At 45.2% G+C, this 14,401-nt stretch overlaps 1 protein-coding gene across 1 annotated transcript in view; it reads right to left on the reverse strand.

The window, feature by feature from the left end:
* Positions 1 to 14,401, reverse strand: part of TRAM2 (translocation associated membrane protein 2) — an 82,678-nt gene that overhangs the window by 33,536 nt on the left and 34,741 nt on the right. The window contains exon 2 of the mRNA XM_003833155.5: positions 7,821 to 7,884. Within this exon, the coding sequence (XP_003833203.4) occupies positions 7,821 to 7,884 (64 nt within the window). The remainder of the gene's footprint in view (positions 1 to 7,820; positions 7,885 to 14,401) is intronic.

A 14,401-nucleotide genomic window follows, 5' to 3' on the forward strand; every position in this document is an offset into this window, starting at 1 on the left:
GCCAGGGACACTGGGGGCCGTGGTTTTTCTCTTATTCATACAAACAGAACCTCAGGGCCAGAGAGCTTTGTGGCTGTTTGGCTCAACAGGGCCAGGACAGAGCCAAGTCTCTACCTCCCTGGTTGGGACTGCCTATGCCCACTGCCCCATTTGATAAACCCAGCTTTTCTAAAGCTTTCCAGAACCCTGGTGCTGTACAGGTGTGAGCACCCCAGCCCCTCCTTGGCTCTCGCTGGTGCATCCTTGGGAGCATGAATCAATTATCTGAGCCTCAGTTTCCTTGGCTATAAAAGGAGCAGGCCAGGCTAGATGAGTCTCAAGTCTCCTCCAGGTGTATGGGCCACAGATTAGGTAGCTTTCATCCGTAATCAAGTATGGCTTCCATCTCCAGAGCCACCGCTGCCCACCTGTCTCTTGCCTTTCTTGACCCCCATGAGCTCATCTTACAAAGAGGGGCTCAGCTTGATATGTGATATCAATCTTTCAAGTATATGATACAAGCAGGAGACAACACTAATTCCTGCCAACCAGCAAAGGGAACAAGAATCATTTTGAGCCCTGGAAAAAGGCCTTTGGCTGAATGAGGCTTTAAAACCATCTGTCTGAGGTTGTTTTGACTGCAGCAAGTCTCATCCTAGAAGAGGCTGCGAGAACAATGGCCAAGCTATGGTGTAGGACGTTCTCAGGCCTTTCATCTCTGGCTGCAAAATGCAACAGAGCAGATGGTAGTAATAAAGCCAACTGGGATCCTCAGGGCTCGGGGATGGATTCTTGTTACCTTTGATCACTGTAAAACAAACCTTTCTCTGGAAGAGTTCCCTCAACCTTAGCCTTGGTGTTCTAGGTGTGCAGCAGCAGGCAGGCTGAGCAACATCAAAGCTACCAGAACTTCTGCTCACACTGCCTTACAAACGTGTACATGACTTTTTTTTTTTTTTTGAGACCGAGTCTCGCTCTGTCACCCAGGCTGGAGTGCAGTGGCATGGTCTCAGCTCACTGCAACCTCCGCCTCCTGGGTTAAAGTGATTCTCCTGCCTAAGCCTCCCGAGCAGCTGGGACTACAAGTGCCCACCACTACGCCCGGCTAATTTTTTTGTATTTTTAGTAGAGATGGGGTTTCACCGTGTTAGCCAGGATGGTCTCGATCTCCTGACCTCTTGATCCGCCCGCCTCGGCCTCCCGAAGTGCTGGGATTACAGGTGTGAGCCACCGTGCCCAGCCACAAACGTGTACATGACTTCTTAGGGAGCTGTATAGCACCAGCTGGAAACCAACTCCACCAGTGATACTCCCCACCTCCCCCCAGCTTTCCCAGACCAAATATTTATAGAAAAACAAAAACTAGAAAAGGACAGAAAGATGCAAATGAGTTACTGGGTTTAGGGGTTTCCCTATCTTACCTTTGAGGTTAGAAGTGTAGGATTATTTGAAAGCCTAACTAGAGATTTTCGCCCACCTCATTTAAAGCCGTGCTTCTCGGGCTTTACGGGGCACAGGAATCTCCGGAGCTCTTGTTAAAATGTAGGTTTTGATGCAGCAGGTCTGCGGTGGGGCCTGAGAGTGTGTTTTTCTCACAGGTTCCCAGGTGGTGCCGATGGTGTTGGTCTATGGAAAATCTGAGTAGCAAGCCCTTCAGAGGACTCCCAGGGCTTCCTGTCTACAAGAACCACTGGGGTTGAGGGAGTGGTCATCACTCTGGATTTTGCAGATGCAAGATGGAGATCCAGGTGTTAAGTGTTTCACCCAAGACCATTCAGCGTTAAGTGTTTCACCCAAGACAATTCAGCAAATTAGTAGCACAACCCAAGACAACCTTGTGGCTAAATGCTTAGCCCATTTGGGCTCACCTGTTCTAGATCAGAAAGGAAGCCAGCAGGCCTGGAGTCTGCCTGTGGGAAGAATCAAACTTTTCTTTTCTGGCCTTTATAGTCTATACATTTCTGATCACACACTAGATACTTTGTGGCAGTTTAATTAGAAAGAAGACTCAGAGTGTGTAATGGTAAGACCAGAAAACACATATTTTATTCCTTGCCAGAACCGAGCAGGGTGGATGGTTGTGGCCAGTTAAATTTGAATTTCAGATGAATGATGATTAATTTTCTAGTATAATGCTATCTCATACATAATTTGGGGTGTAATTATACTTTTAAAAAGATATTTATTGTTTATCTGAAAATTTAACTGGCAGTCCTGAATTTTTATTTGCTAATAGAAAGGCAAGCAGGAATGAGGAGAGCAGAAGTTAGTAAAGGAATATTTCCTGCCTCATCACTGTTGTCCTTAAAGAAAACCTCAAGGACGCCAGGGTGGCAGGGGCTCCACCAGGATGCATAAGATGCATCACTGCCACTACTGTGTGCATCTCTCTGAATGAAGCTTAATCTTTTTAACCAGCTGATTATAATGCACAAAATCATAAATTTATAGCTGGTGTTGTGAGCTAAATTGTGTCTCCCTCACCTCCACCAAAACTCTTGTTGATGTCCTAACTCCCAGCACCTCAGAATGTGACCTCATTTAGAAACAGGGTCTCTGCAGATGTAGTTAGTTAAGATGAGGTCACCGTGGAATAGGTTGGGCCTCTAATCCAATATGACTGTGTCCTTATGAAAAAGAGGAATTTGGACACACAGACTGACATGCACACAGGGAGAAGTCCGTGTGAAGACTGACACTTCACACGCGAAGAAACTACCAGAAGCCAGGAGGGAAGCCTGGACCAGATCCTTCCCAGAGCCTTCCGAGGAGCGCGGCCCCTCTGCTGGCCCCGTGGTCTCGGGATTCTAGAATCCAGAACGCTGGGATGGTTAAATTTCTATTGTTTCAGCCACTAGGTTTGTGGTACTTTTGTTACACCGGCCCTAGGAAACTAATACTGGGAGCTGGGAAGACGAGAAAGGAGTATAGAAGAAGAGGGAGTTACAGCAAAACAAAACCGTCAAGAAAAAGCCTCATCCACATTACTTATTAGCTTTGTTCCTTAGAACTTGAAAACATCCGCTGAGAAGACACAGGGATTTGGAAATGATGGACCCCCTTGTATGAAAACAGTTACTGGCTCTACTAAAATTCAGTTTTAAATGTTGAGTTGAGCAAGCTATACACTACTTAAGGAAGAAATCCTTAGAAGTCAGAATTTACCCTGGTTATACAAAAAAAAAAAAAAAAAAAAGGTACGTTTCCAAGAGTAGAGTACGATCTAAAGGAGATTTTGGGGAGGGTTTTAAAAATCACAACCTTAACAGACTTGTTATTGTAAAGTGTTTTTTCCCATGAGAAGTTTGCTTTCCTCCAGTTCTTACAAACCAAACATTACCATATTGGGTTAGTGATTAAGAAGCTCAAAACAAAATTAAGCAGGCTATCCTGGTTTCATTATCTCTCTTGATTATTTGCTTGTCATATTTCCAACAGCCCCAAATGGCAAGATTTAAATAAAAGATAGGCTACTTAAAACACTTCATCTTCTCTTGCTAAAGTAACTGAAACCCCCTCCATTTAGCATGTACTTCACTGTACCTTTTCCTCTACCCAGGCCTGTTCTGGGCCTGGAGGAGGATTCCAGGAGCAGAATTCAATAGTGCCACCCTGGGAAAATGCCAAACCCCACTGGTTCCAGTCACGCTGGCCTATGTACAGTTACTAGAACCCCCCGAGGTGTCTGTGCCCTCACTTGAGGGCTTTTGCACTTGCTGGTCCATGTGCCCGGAGTGCTTTCTTCTGCCCAGACCTCTCACTCTACTCACAACACAACACAACCCCCACACTCAGAAACATCTTCTGTCGCCACCCCTTTGCTTTTCCTTACCACATAACCTTGTACATTTCCTTCATCACCCTGTTACAACTACAATGTAATTCATTGTTTACTTGTTTATTACCTATCTCTCTCTAATAAATGGTGTTTCATGACATCAGAGATCAGATGGGTTCTGGACATTATTTTACACCCAGACCCTGGCTAACAATAGGCACACAAATATTTGCCTAGCTTGATTAATTAATTAAGCAAATGAAGGCATGACATGATCCACAGTGGCACTCCACTACCCCCACTCCGCCTTACTCAAACATTGTAGGAAGCTTTTTCTGCCCAGAGGGTCTGAGTTCAGCTCTAGAGTGTGCTGTCTATGCGTCTCATGCTGTTGTGAGAAGAATGCTTGAGGATATCACTTGTCTGCCAATGTCTCTGGGAAGGTTTCAAACTCAAAAATCAACCCTCTGATCATGATCTGGCTTCACAAATAAGCCCTTCTTATAATAAAAGGATGCCCAATCACATGCACTTCAACTTTTTTGGTCTCCAGGATAATTCTTTCTCATGGTAAATTAGTAAGACAGCTCTGGGTATGTGGGGTATGATCCAGCGTCCCCTGTAAGTTGACTTCAGGGAGAAATGTAATGAAAACACCAGCACAATGTTTGATGACTGGCTATCTCTATAGACATTTATAAACTGGTATTCTGATTTTTTTTAATCCTGTGCATTTTATATTTACAAAACAACTTTAAATTTAGGGTTTATGGGTCACGAGTATTAAATGACAGAAGGTATTTTGGCAATACATACATAAAACCTTTACATACTACTTAACCCAGAAATTCCAGTAATAGGAAGTTATCCTAAGAAAGTCATCACAAATAAATGTAAAAATTTAGCCACAAGAATGTTCACTGTAGTACTATTTACAATAAAAACAGGAAACCTAAATATCCATATGGGGCTGATTGGATAATCTGTGGTAATCCCTATTAAGAAACATCCTGCAGCTTTTCAGAATATCTGGTTAAATGGAATGATAATCGATGACACACAAAAAGGTTCATCATATTATAAAAACAAAAAATTGTGTTATAAATCAATATTCCAAAACGTTCTAACTTTAGTTTTTTTCTGGGTGATGGGGTCCTGTGTAACTTTTATCTTCTTATGGTTTTCCATTATAATTTTTCTCTAAGAGTTATACATCACTCATATAAATGTATTTTGAAAAAGTGTTTAAGAATAAATTTTAACTAGTCACAAAAGGTCAAATACTATATATGATTTCACTTATATGAGGTACCTAAGGTAGTCAAATTCACAGAGACAGAAAATGGAATGGGGGCTGTTGAGGGCTAGAGGGGGTGGGGAAAGGGGAGTTAGGGTTTGGTGGGCAGAGTTTCAATCTGCAAGATGGAAAGAGTTCTGGAGATAGATGGTGGTGATGGTAGCACAACAATGTGAATGTACCTAATGCCACTAAGTTACACACATACAAATGGTTACAATAGTACATTTTATGTTACATATATTTTACAATTTTTTTAAACTAAAAAATAAATCAGTAAATCTTGAGTACAGCTAAGTCTCTGTTATTAGGATTTTCAAGAGGCAAGAGTAAATAAGCCCGGATTTGACTTAGAACACATAGCCCTGAGCCACATCATCCACGTGCCCCCCAGCACTAGAGTGTGCCCTGGGATGAGCGGGCATCTGTCTGCTTCCTGACCACTGGTGCTGGCCACATGTTTCCTGGCCCACTGAGGACAGACATGCTCTCCAGTCTCTTTAGTAGCATGGAGCTTTCTTCCTCTCTTGCCAATGTCCCTCAGTTTGACTCTCAGATGAAGAAACTGACTTGGTTGCCCCAGAAAAGCATGGCTTCCTTCCAAGTCTGGCCACAGTGACTGCAGGGGATGGTGGGCCCAGGAAAGATTCATGGCTGTATCCTCCATGAGCCACAGGTTCAGGAATTTGCCCCCAAAGTCCTTTAGCTAGTAGCTGGCAGAGCCAGACAAGGAAAAGAATCTCACCTTAAAGTCAAGACAAGTCACCTCTCTACTATAAAGAGGAGAAGGCCGGGTGCAGTGGCACATGCCTGTAATCCCAACACTTTGGGAGGCTGAGGCGGGTAGACTACCTGAGGTCAGGAGCACAAGACCAGCCTGACTAACATGCTGAAACCCCTTCTCTACTAAATACAAAAAATTAGCCGGGCGTGGTGGTGCACACCTGTAATTACTTGGGAGGCTGAGGCAGGAGAATCACTTGAACCCGGGAGGTGGAGGTTACAGTGAGCCAAGATCGTGCCATTGTACTCTAGCCTGGGCAACAAGAGCGAAACTCCATCCAAAAAAAAAAAAAAGGCTGGGCATGGTGGCTCACGCCTGTAATCCCAGCACTTTGGGAGGCCAAAGTGGGCAGATCACCTGAGGTCAGAAGTTCGAGACCAGCCTGACCAAAATGGAGAAACCCTGTCTCTACTAAAAATATAAAATTAGCCTGGCATGGTGGCGCATGCCTGTAACCCCAGCTACTTGGGAGGCTGAGGCGGGAAAATCGCTTCAACCCGGGAGGTGGAGGTTGCAGTGAGTCGAGATCGCGCCATTGCACTCCAGCCTGGGCAACAAGAGTGAAACTCCATCCAAACAAACAAACAAACAACAACAACAAAAAGAATAAAGAGGAAAGAACTAGGTTCAGCAAACAAAAGTCCTTCCTTTGTTCATCAAGAGGCCGCCCAGGACTTTGCCACTGAGAAAGGAGCGATAATCGGGTGCTGGTGGCGGGATCGGAGAACCCCAAAGTTGCAGACCTGTGCCCGAGGGCTGGACTCAGCCTTCAGATGTGTTGGTTTGGTTTACACAATGTTGACCCGCATGGTGTTTGCAGAATTTCTAAATTAGTTGGCAACATTTAAAAATCAGAGTATTTCTACCTAAAAAGAGATTTCTTTGGATTCTTTTGTAGGGGGTGGAAAAGGAAGCTCTTAGGCTCACAGGTTTTACACTCCTATGTGACAATTGGCTGGAAGTGAGCAGCAGCTACTCCTTTAGATAGACCCTCTCCCCTGTCCAGTTCAACGATTTACCTGCCTGGTCTTGCTGCTCCTTGAGCTGTAGCCCCCTCAACTGTACTGGGAACTGCCTGTGAGGCCGCTCTGGTACCTGGCATGATGCTGGCCGGGCTCCCTGTAAGTGCTTGGAAATGCTCAGCCACTATGGGGGAAGCTTGTGATGCAGCAGCTCTAGTCAGTGAGCCTTAACAACAGTCCTGTGACAAGACTTGTGGCTGGGCCTGAGGTTTGGTCCTTACCCCAACCCAGTCAGAGTGCAGCACCCTGGGCCCCAACCATGCTTCCATGCACTATCAAAACGCAACATCCTGCCCATTCTCCTCTGAAAATGTTAAAAGGAAGCCATGCTCTGGAGAACAGATCAATGGTCATGATGCCTCACACATCCTATCTCCAACTGAACTCAATGTTAGATGCTTTGGAGAAAGGAGTAGGAGCTGCACAAAGCACCACATGGTGCAGCAGGTCCTCTTCTGATGAAGAAGACAGAGAGCAGAAGAGAGGGAAGTTCTTAGCTGTTAATGCTGCACCACTGCAATCTCAGTGATGGAGGCTGCCAGAGGCTGGTTGAAATATCTAAAAAGATTGTACACAGCTAGGCGTGGTGGCTCATGCCTGTAATCCCAGCACTTTGGGAGGCCAAGGCAGGTAGATCACGAGGTCAGGAGTTCGAGACCAGCCCGGCCAACATGGTGAAATTCCTTCACTACTAAAAGTATAAAAATTAGTAGGGCGTGGTGGCACACGCCTGTAATCCCAGCTACTTGTGAGGCTGAGGCAGGAGAACTGCTTGAACCTGGGATGTGGAGGTTGCAGTGAGCCAAGATTGTGCCACTGCACTCCAGTCTGGGTGACAGAGCAGAGACTCCGTCATGGGGAAAAAAAAAAAAAAAATTGTACACAGATGGGGAAAAGGAAGCTTTCCAGGTCCTTCAGGGTTAACAGGGCCAGGAGAAGATGGAGACCAGTGATTCTTACCTGCTGTAGGCACGCTAATGTTATACTGAGGTAAAATAAATAGAAAGGCAGTCTTGGCTGTGACCTGTAAAACAAAGGAAAAGAGTTCCAGTTTAGCTTTTGGCCACATCAAAAGAAACAAGTGGAAGCTGCTAACCGCCCCTTTTACATCTTAGACCCTCAAACCTCTTGACTGAACGGTTCTGCCTAATGCAGAGTTAGCATTAGTTTTTGTTCTATTTTTCTTTAATGACATACCTCTCAATACCTGTACCCTGGGACTCAGATGGTATCTAGACTGGTACTCACTGCAGATGAGATGAAACAAGCTGTGCGTGGCAGGACAGGAGCTCACAAGTGAATAGTACAAATCTGTCAGCCATTCATTCATTCAGATATTTATCAGTTTAGTTCTGTGCATCAGCATTGTGGAAGACAGAAACTAATAAATAAAGTCACAACCTTCAAGAAGGTTAGGGCCTAGCTGAGGTTTCCACAGCACTTTGGCTGCCTGTGCATTGGAGAGCAGCCCTGAAAGTCGACACCTGAGCTTCAGAAACAGAGAATTCCAGCTGCTAATTTCACATCTACCTTACTGGTGGGCATGGGGCCAGAAGTAACATCCCACATTGCTGGTTTGTTTATTTCAAAAACTGCCTTTAAAATCTTAGTTGTGCTGTGAAACAAAAAACTGTGGTTGCCACCTAGTTATGAATGGCCAAATCAGTACTGTGACAGTTTAGCCAGCAGGGGAGGGATGACAAAACCTGGGGGTTTGAAGCTTGGACTCAAGAATCGACTACCTGGGTTCAAATGCCAGCTCTGCCATTTTCTTGCTACGTAACTACCAGCAAGTAATCTTATACGCTGAGCCTCAGTCTGCTTGTTCATAAAATCAGGGGTGTTTGTAATACCTCAGCTAGTTTGGGTACCACAGACTGGTGTGGCGCTGGCCCAGCTGCTAGCGTTGTTCAGAGCTCCCCAGAGGTTTCGGATGTGCAGGTGGGCCTGAGAACCACCATCCACACTGTTTGAAACCTGCAGCAAGGCCAGGTGAGGAGGCAGCCCAGGACCAGGCCTTTCCCAAGAGCCCTCTGGAGACACCTTGTCAATAAAGGGGTGCTGGTTCTTCTCTAACAGAGGTTTGAAGGATGCACATGTGAGGGATAGGGTGGAGGACAAACACACTGGACAGTGGCAAAGGCAGCGTGGAAATGAGTGAACGATACATCACAGACGCCCTGTGTTGCCCAGACATGCCAGTGAGAGGTCACTATTATCCTCAGCTACCTCTAGAGACAACCCTCTCCTTTAAAGAGCAAATCTCCCCACTCCCCTGGTCAACAAGACCCATCCCACTCAGTGGGTGTCATTTACTCTGTACACAGAGATGCAGGACGAGACTTCTCGTGTCTTTGTGCTGCAGCCTTAGACATGTCCTATCAGGCTTGCAGGGAAAAACCCAAATGAGATTAGCTAAGAGGAGTGATAGAAAACACCAAGCCCTATCCGAATATACAGGTCTTCCTAATCCCCACCCTAAAACCTTATTACCTTTGGTCAAGACCTTTTTCAGTGTTTTCGACCTACCTTCCTGTCCAACTGCCTGTATTTTCTTTAGAACAGATGTGCTGGGTTTCAGCCAATATATTCTACTCACCACTTCCTTTGGGGAGTTTTAGCCCCTCTCAGTTTGTGTCCTACCTTTCCTATACCCACCACCACACACACACAGCTCTCCTGATTAGAATCTCACACATCCCTTCATGACCCACCTCAATTGTAACCTCTGTGAAGCCATTCCCAGCTGTTCGAGGGGCATGATCTCTGCTTGCCGGATGCACTCTGTGTCATGCTCTGCTGTTTTTATCATTTCCATACCCTTGTTCATAGTTCTCATCAGGCTCTCACCTCCTCCACAGTTCTCATCAGACTCCTCACAGTCCCACAGGCAGGGACTGTGCCGTCCTGTCCCATTTATCCTCGCAGCCCCTCTTACGTAAGGAGCCCAGATGCACACAGTAAGTGCTCAGTAACGGCTCATTGCTTAAGATGAAAAATCAAAAGCCAAGTCAGCTTCACTCAGCTGTACTTATTCCCCCTCTGTCGTGGGAGCTGCCCCCAGTGCCATCATCCAGGCTGTCCTCTACCATCAATGGCCTTCTCTGTGAGACCTTTCCAGGCACTAAGCCACCTGAATCCAGCTCTGCCACAGAGCCCCTCCTGCCCACGCTAGCCATGTTGGCTCTCCCTCTCTGAACTCCGCTCAGATAGGTCATTCCTGGCCCAACCACCTAACACTTCATATTGTCTGACATGACTCCTCTGAAAATAAACCTCATCTTCTCAGCCTGAAATCCCTGTGAAGGAAGATCAGAGGAGTTGGAAGAAATGAGAGAAAGGAGGAGCCAGGAGAAAGCAGGCAGGCATAAACCAAACACTCTACCCTGCCTAGGCACATATCTCCCACTTGATTTCATTCAAGAAATGCACATGTCTTTTAGAGCACAGGGTGGAGACCTCTGTGGGGCTTGGGTTGTCTGCCATCCATTCTCCTCTCTTAATGGCACCAGGGTTTTCTGAGGGAAGCCTCTCTCCAGCTGTGTGTGGGCATAGGATGTGTGTGGGGTCACTACGGGGGATGGGAGGATGGAGGGGATAGACCCTCTCCTCAGGGCAGGAGCTGGGCCAACTGGACACCCTCCCCTGGGCTCTGGGTCTTGGGCGGGTATGAGGAGGTGCTGCTGGCCCCCACAGAGCCTCCTTCAGTTGGCCAGGGTCCACTTCTAGGACACATTATCATTCAATGTGAAGAGCACTGGTGTTCAACTCTGGCTGCACATTAGAATCCCTGGGGGAGCTTCTAAAATCTCTCTGCCTGAGCCACACCCCAGCCAATTAAACCAGACTCTTTGGGGCATGGGCATTTTGTCAAACTCCCCAGAGCATTCCAATGCGCTGCCAAGTCTGAGAACTTTTGCATTTTTTTTAAAGGAAGATAGACATCTGGTATGTGGGCTCTACATATATTCTTGCCCTCACCCAACATATACAGTTAACTGTCATCATTCACACGAGTTATGTTCTCTCAAGTCACTGCAAACACTGAATTAGTGAACACTGAAACCTTGTTCCTGGGAGAAATACAGGGTTAGGTTCCTGCAAGCCTCTGGTCCCATTTTTGTCAACAGATCAATTCATAACCTTGTTTTATGTGTGTTTCTGTTTAAAGATACCTAATTTAACATATATTGTTGATTCATTAACATTGAATTCATGGCCAACAGCGCCATAACTCATGCCAGAATAAAGCTTGTCTAACCACATATGCTATCTCCATGAGGCACATCATAGTCATCCTACGCTTAGGATGCTAGACAGCACTTCTGCATGACAGTTGGGGGCCATTTTTAAATAGTGAAATCACCAAAAAGCAGCACAAAAATGCAAAAAATGTGGCACTAAAGAGACTACGAAAAGGACATCTGTCTACAGGATGAGAGCCGGAACGGGAGGCAGAGTGTCGCCTTGTTTGGCCTCAACTGGGAATGTGAGTGTTGGGCAACCCAAAAGTGTTTGCAGCTCTGCACATCTCTGTGAATGACCAAGGAAGCTGATTTGGGGGTTACAAATAAATCTCAGCAAGTAAGCGAATTTGCAAAAACAAAATCCACAAATAATAAGGATCAAACGTATCAGGGCAAACCTGAACGTCAGCACCATGAGGGCCAAGATTTTTTTTCTTTTTTAACAACTGTATTCAGGTATAATTTACACAACAAAAAAAAATCACCCATTTTAAGTGTACAGCTCTAAAGCATTTATCTTTATTTTTAAACTGTCTCTTCCTTGGGGAAACATAAGCTGTAGGAGCGTGGGGATCTGACCTGCCTTGATGATCTGACTTGCCTTGTTTGAGGCGCACATCCATGGACGGCTTCAAACTGCCCCAGAACAGAGCGGCACTCAGCAAATGCTTAAATGAACACAGCGACTAAGCAGGAGAGAGTCGGTGCTGTGCTCAGCTATCTGACCCTCATCCTGTCATCTGTCCACGATTATTCTTCTCTGTATGTCTTCTCTCTCTCGGTCTGTCCCAGAGCTGAGTGAATAGTAGGTTTCTCATAAATTCCTATTTATGAGCAGCTATAATATTTAGTGACTGCAGATGAATGCTTAACATGTTTTCTGAACATGATTCTGAGAGAACAGGATCTACGGCCATAATCACGACAAAAATACTAGATCCCAGTATTTTTCCATCCCTAGCCCCCCTGGTAGTAGCAGCAGAAACCATTCTAAAAAGTGCAACTTTCTCTGTAAACAGCCATGCTTGCTCCCACATTACCATATCTCAACAAGATGGTGTCAGTTTCCCTGGTTTATAGATGAAAAAGCCAAATTTGGGGCACAGAGAGATAAAGTAGCCTCCCGAGACCTCACAACTATTCAAGCAGAAAAGGCAACATTCAACTTGATTTTTTAAAAACCTTGTCCCAAAAACAAACTTAGGAGGCACACAATACTGCACATAGAATAGAATGGTAATGTAAAATGGAAGCAGGAAAGAACACAAAAAAATATGCATTTTAGGCAAAGAAAAGAAGCAAGGAATGAGGCTGATCCACAAAAATGCATTCCAGGAAGTCCTACTCATTGGCTAAAGGTGGCCAGAAATTTGGCTCCAAGCTTTTCTGCAGCCACCTGAAGGAGTGATCAGCTTCTAGATTGACCACATCCATCCATTAAAAAAGCAAAAAGCACTAGTCAAGAGCAGACTTACTTCTTCAGCCTTCTTCTGTGCCTTAAAAGGTCCTTTAGCACCCCAAGTCTTCACTCCATGACCCTCTCCCGACCTCAGACTAGGGATGAAACCACTAACAAGTCCCTCTCCGCAAGCACCAGCTGAGTTCCTGTAGCACACAGGGCTGAGAACCAGGAGCCTATTAAAAATGTCATTCCAATTATTTCTCATCCCTCTAAGGCTGTTTATAGGAAACATTATTGAGTTTAATAGCATTTTAAATGCCAAGCTCAGTGGGTAAAAGGTTAAAAGTGACAATGTGCTAATACACTAATGTAAAAGGAGAACACTGAATTATGTAGGAAGGGTCACATCACACACACACATATACACAGAGAGAAAGAGAGAGTGAGAAAGAGAGAAAGTTTCATTAAATTTTTAACTAAAACAGGGCACCAAACACAAAGGCAAAGGCCTTGAGCATGCTTGTATAGCCATAACAAACCAAAACTGTTTCACATGCCATGCTGTATTAGGGGCACATGAACCTGAGCTCTTGGCTGCAACTAGACCAAGGATGCTGGTGAAATAGCTGCTTCCAGCTAAGCATAGCGGATGTGGATTCCAGTCCCAAGTCTGCTGTGGGCCAGCTGGGTGACCTTGGGCAGGACATTTCACCTCTCTAGACCCCAGTTTACTCATCTATTAACAACGACAACAACAGTTAATGTTATCGAGTGCTTACTCGGTGCCATGCATGAGTCCAAGGGCTTCACATAAATCTATCTCATGTCATCCCCACAATGACCCTACAAGATAGGTACTAATCATGTCCCCATTTCACAGATAAGCACGGGAAGGATAAAGCCAAAGGAGCAGCTCAGAACGAATGTCCTTAAAGGTCCTTCTCACCCTCAGCTCGAAAAGGTAAACTTTACCTGATTCTACTTACTTTCCAATGCCCAAAACGCAATCTTACACTGACAAACTTTCTAAGAGGCCTTTCCAGAAGTTTAAAATATATTGTTGCTTCTTCACTTTGTGAAGATAAGGTCTGGGTATCACCTATGTCTGACAGAGCAAGAAAATAAGGCCTCTCGGGTTAATCCACCGCCTGCCAGCCACAGGCACTGGGTACACCTAGGCTTCCAGATGCCCAGATAGGTTCTCCTTTCACTGCAAGTTGTTAGCTGGTCACCAAAGATAAAAGAGAAGAACTGTGATGAAAGCAGTTTCATGGCTTCTCTTTTAAAGTATTAAATCCTTTGGTTCAGTTTATTCTGTTTTTTTTTTTTTTTTCTTTTTTTTTTTGGCAGACACATCCATGCATTGGCACTTGGAAGGGGCTGGGTGGGCAGACCAGCCCCCGGGGGTAGACAGGGTACAGAAGGCCTTATTTTCACAGAAGCAGCTCTGCTCTTAATGACTTCTGTCCCACGGACACCACCCCTCCCACCTAAAGGACAAAACACAGAGACACATATGTCCCACGACTGACAGTGAGGACCCTCATTTTTTCTTCCTGAGAAACACAGGGTAAAGCCAAGTGATAGGTTCTGCTGAGGCTGGGAAATTAGGTACCTAAAACTTCCCTTCTTCTCCCAGCTCGGCCTGTTTTTGGAAGCCAAAGGGTCTTCACTAAGGCTTTCCCCAGATTGATTTTGCATCTTTCTGAGGAGGAAGTGAATGGGAAAATTTCAGGCAGACAAGAAAACCTTGGAAAGTTACACCCAATTGGTGGGGAAGAGATTTTTGGTTTTTTTTTTTTTTTTTTTTTTTTAACAAAATAGTCTTTTAGCCTTTTTTCCTGGAGTGTTTATGTCCCAAGCCCACTGATCACCTGCATGCGCCAGGTATG

This window comes from Pan paniscus, chromosome 5 (assembly GCF_029289425.2).
Source record: "Pan paniscus chromosome 5, NHGRI_mPanPan1-v2.0_pri, whole genome shotgun sequence".
NCBI classification, from domain to species: Eukaryota; Metazoa; Chordata; class Mammalia; order Primates; family Hominidae; genus Pan; species Pan paniscus.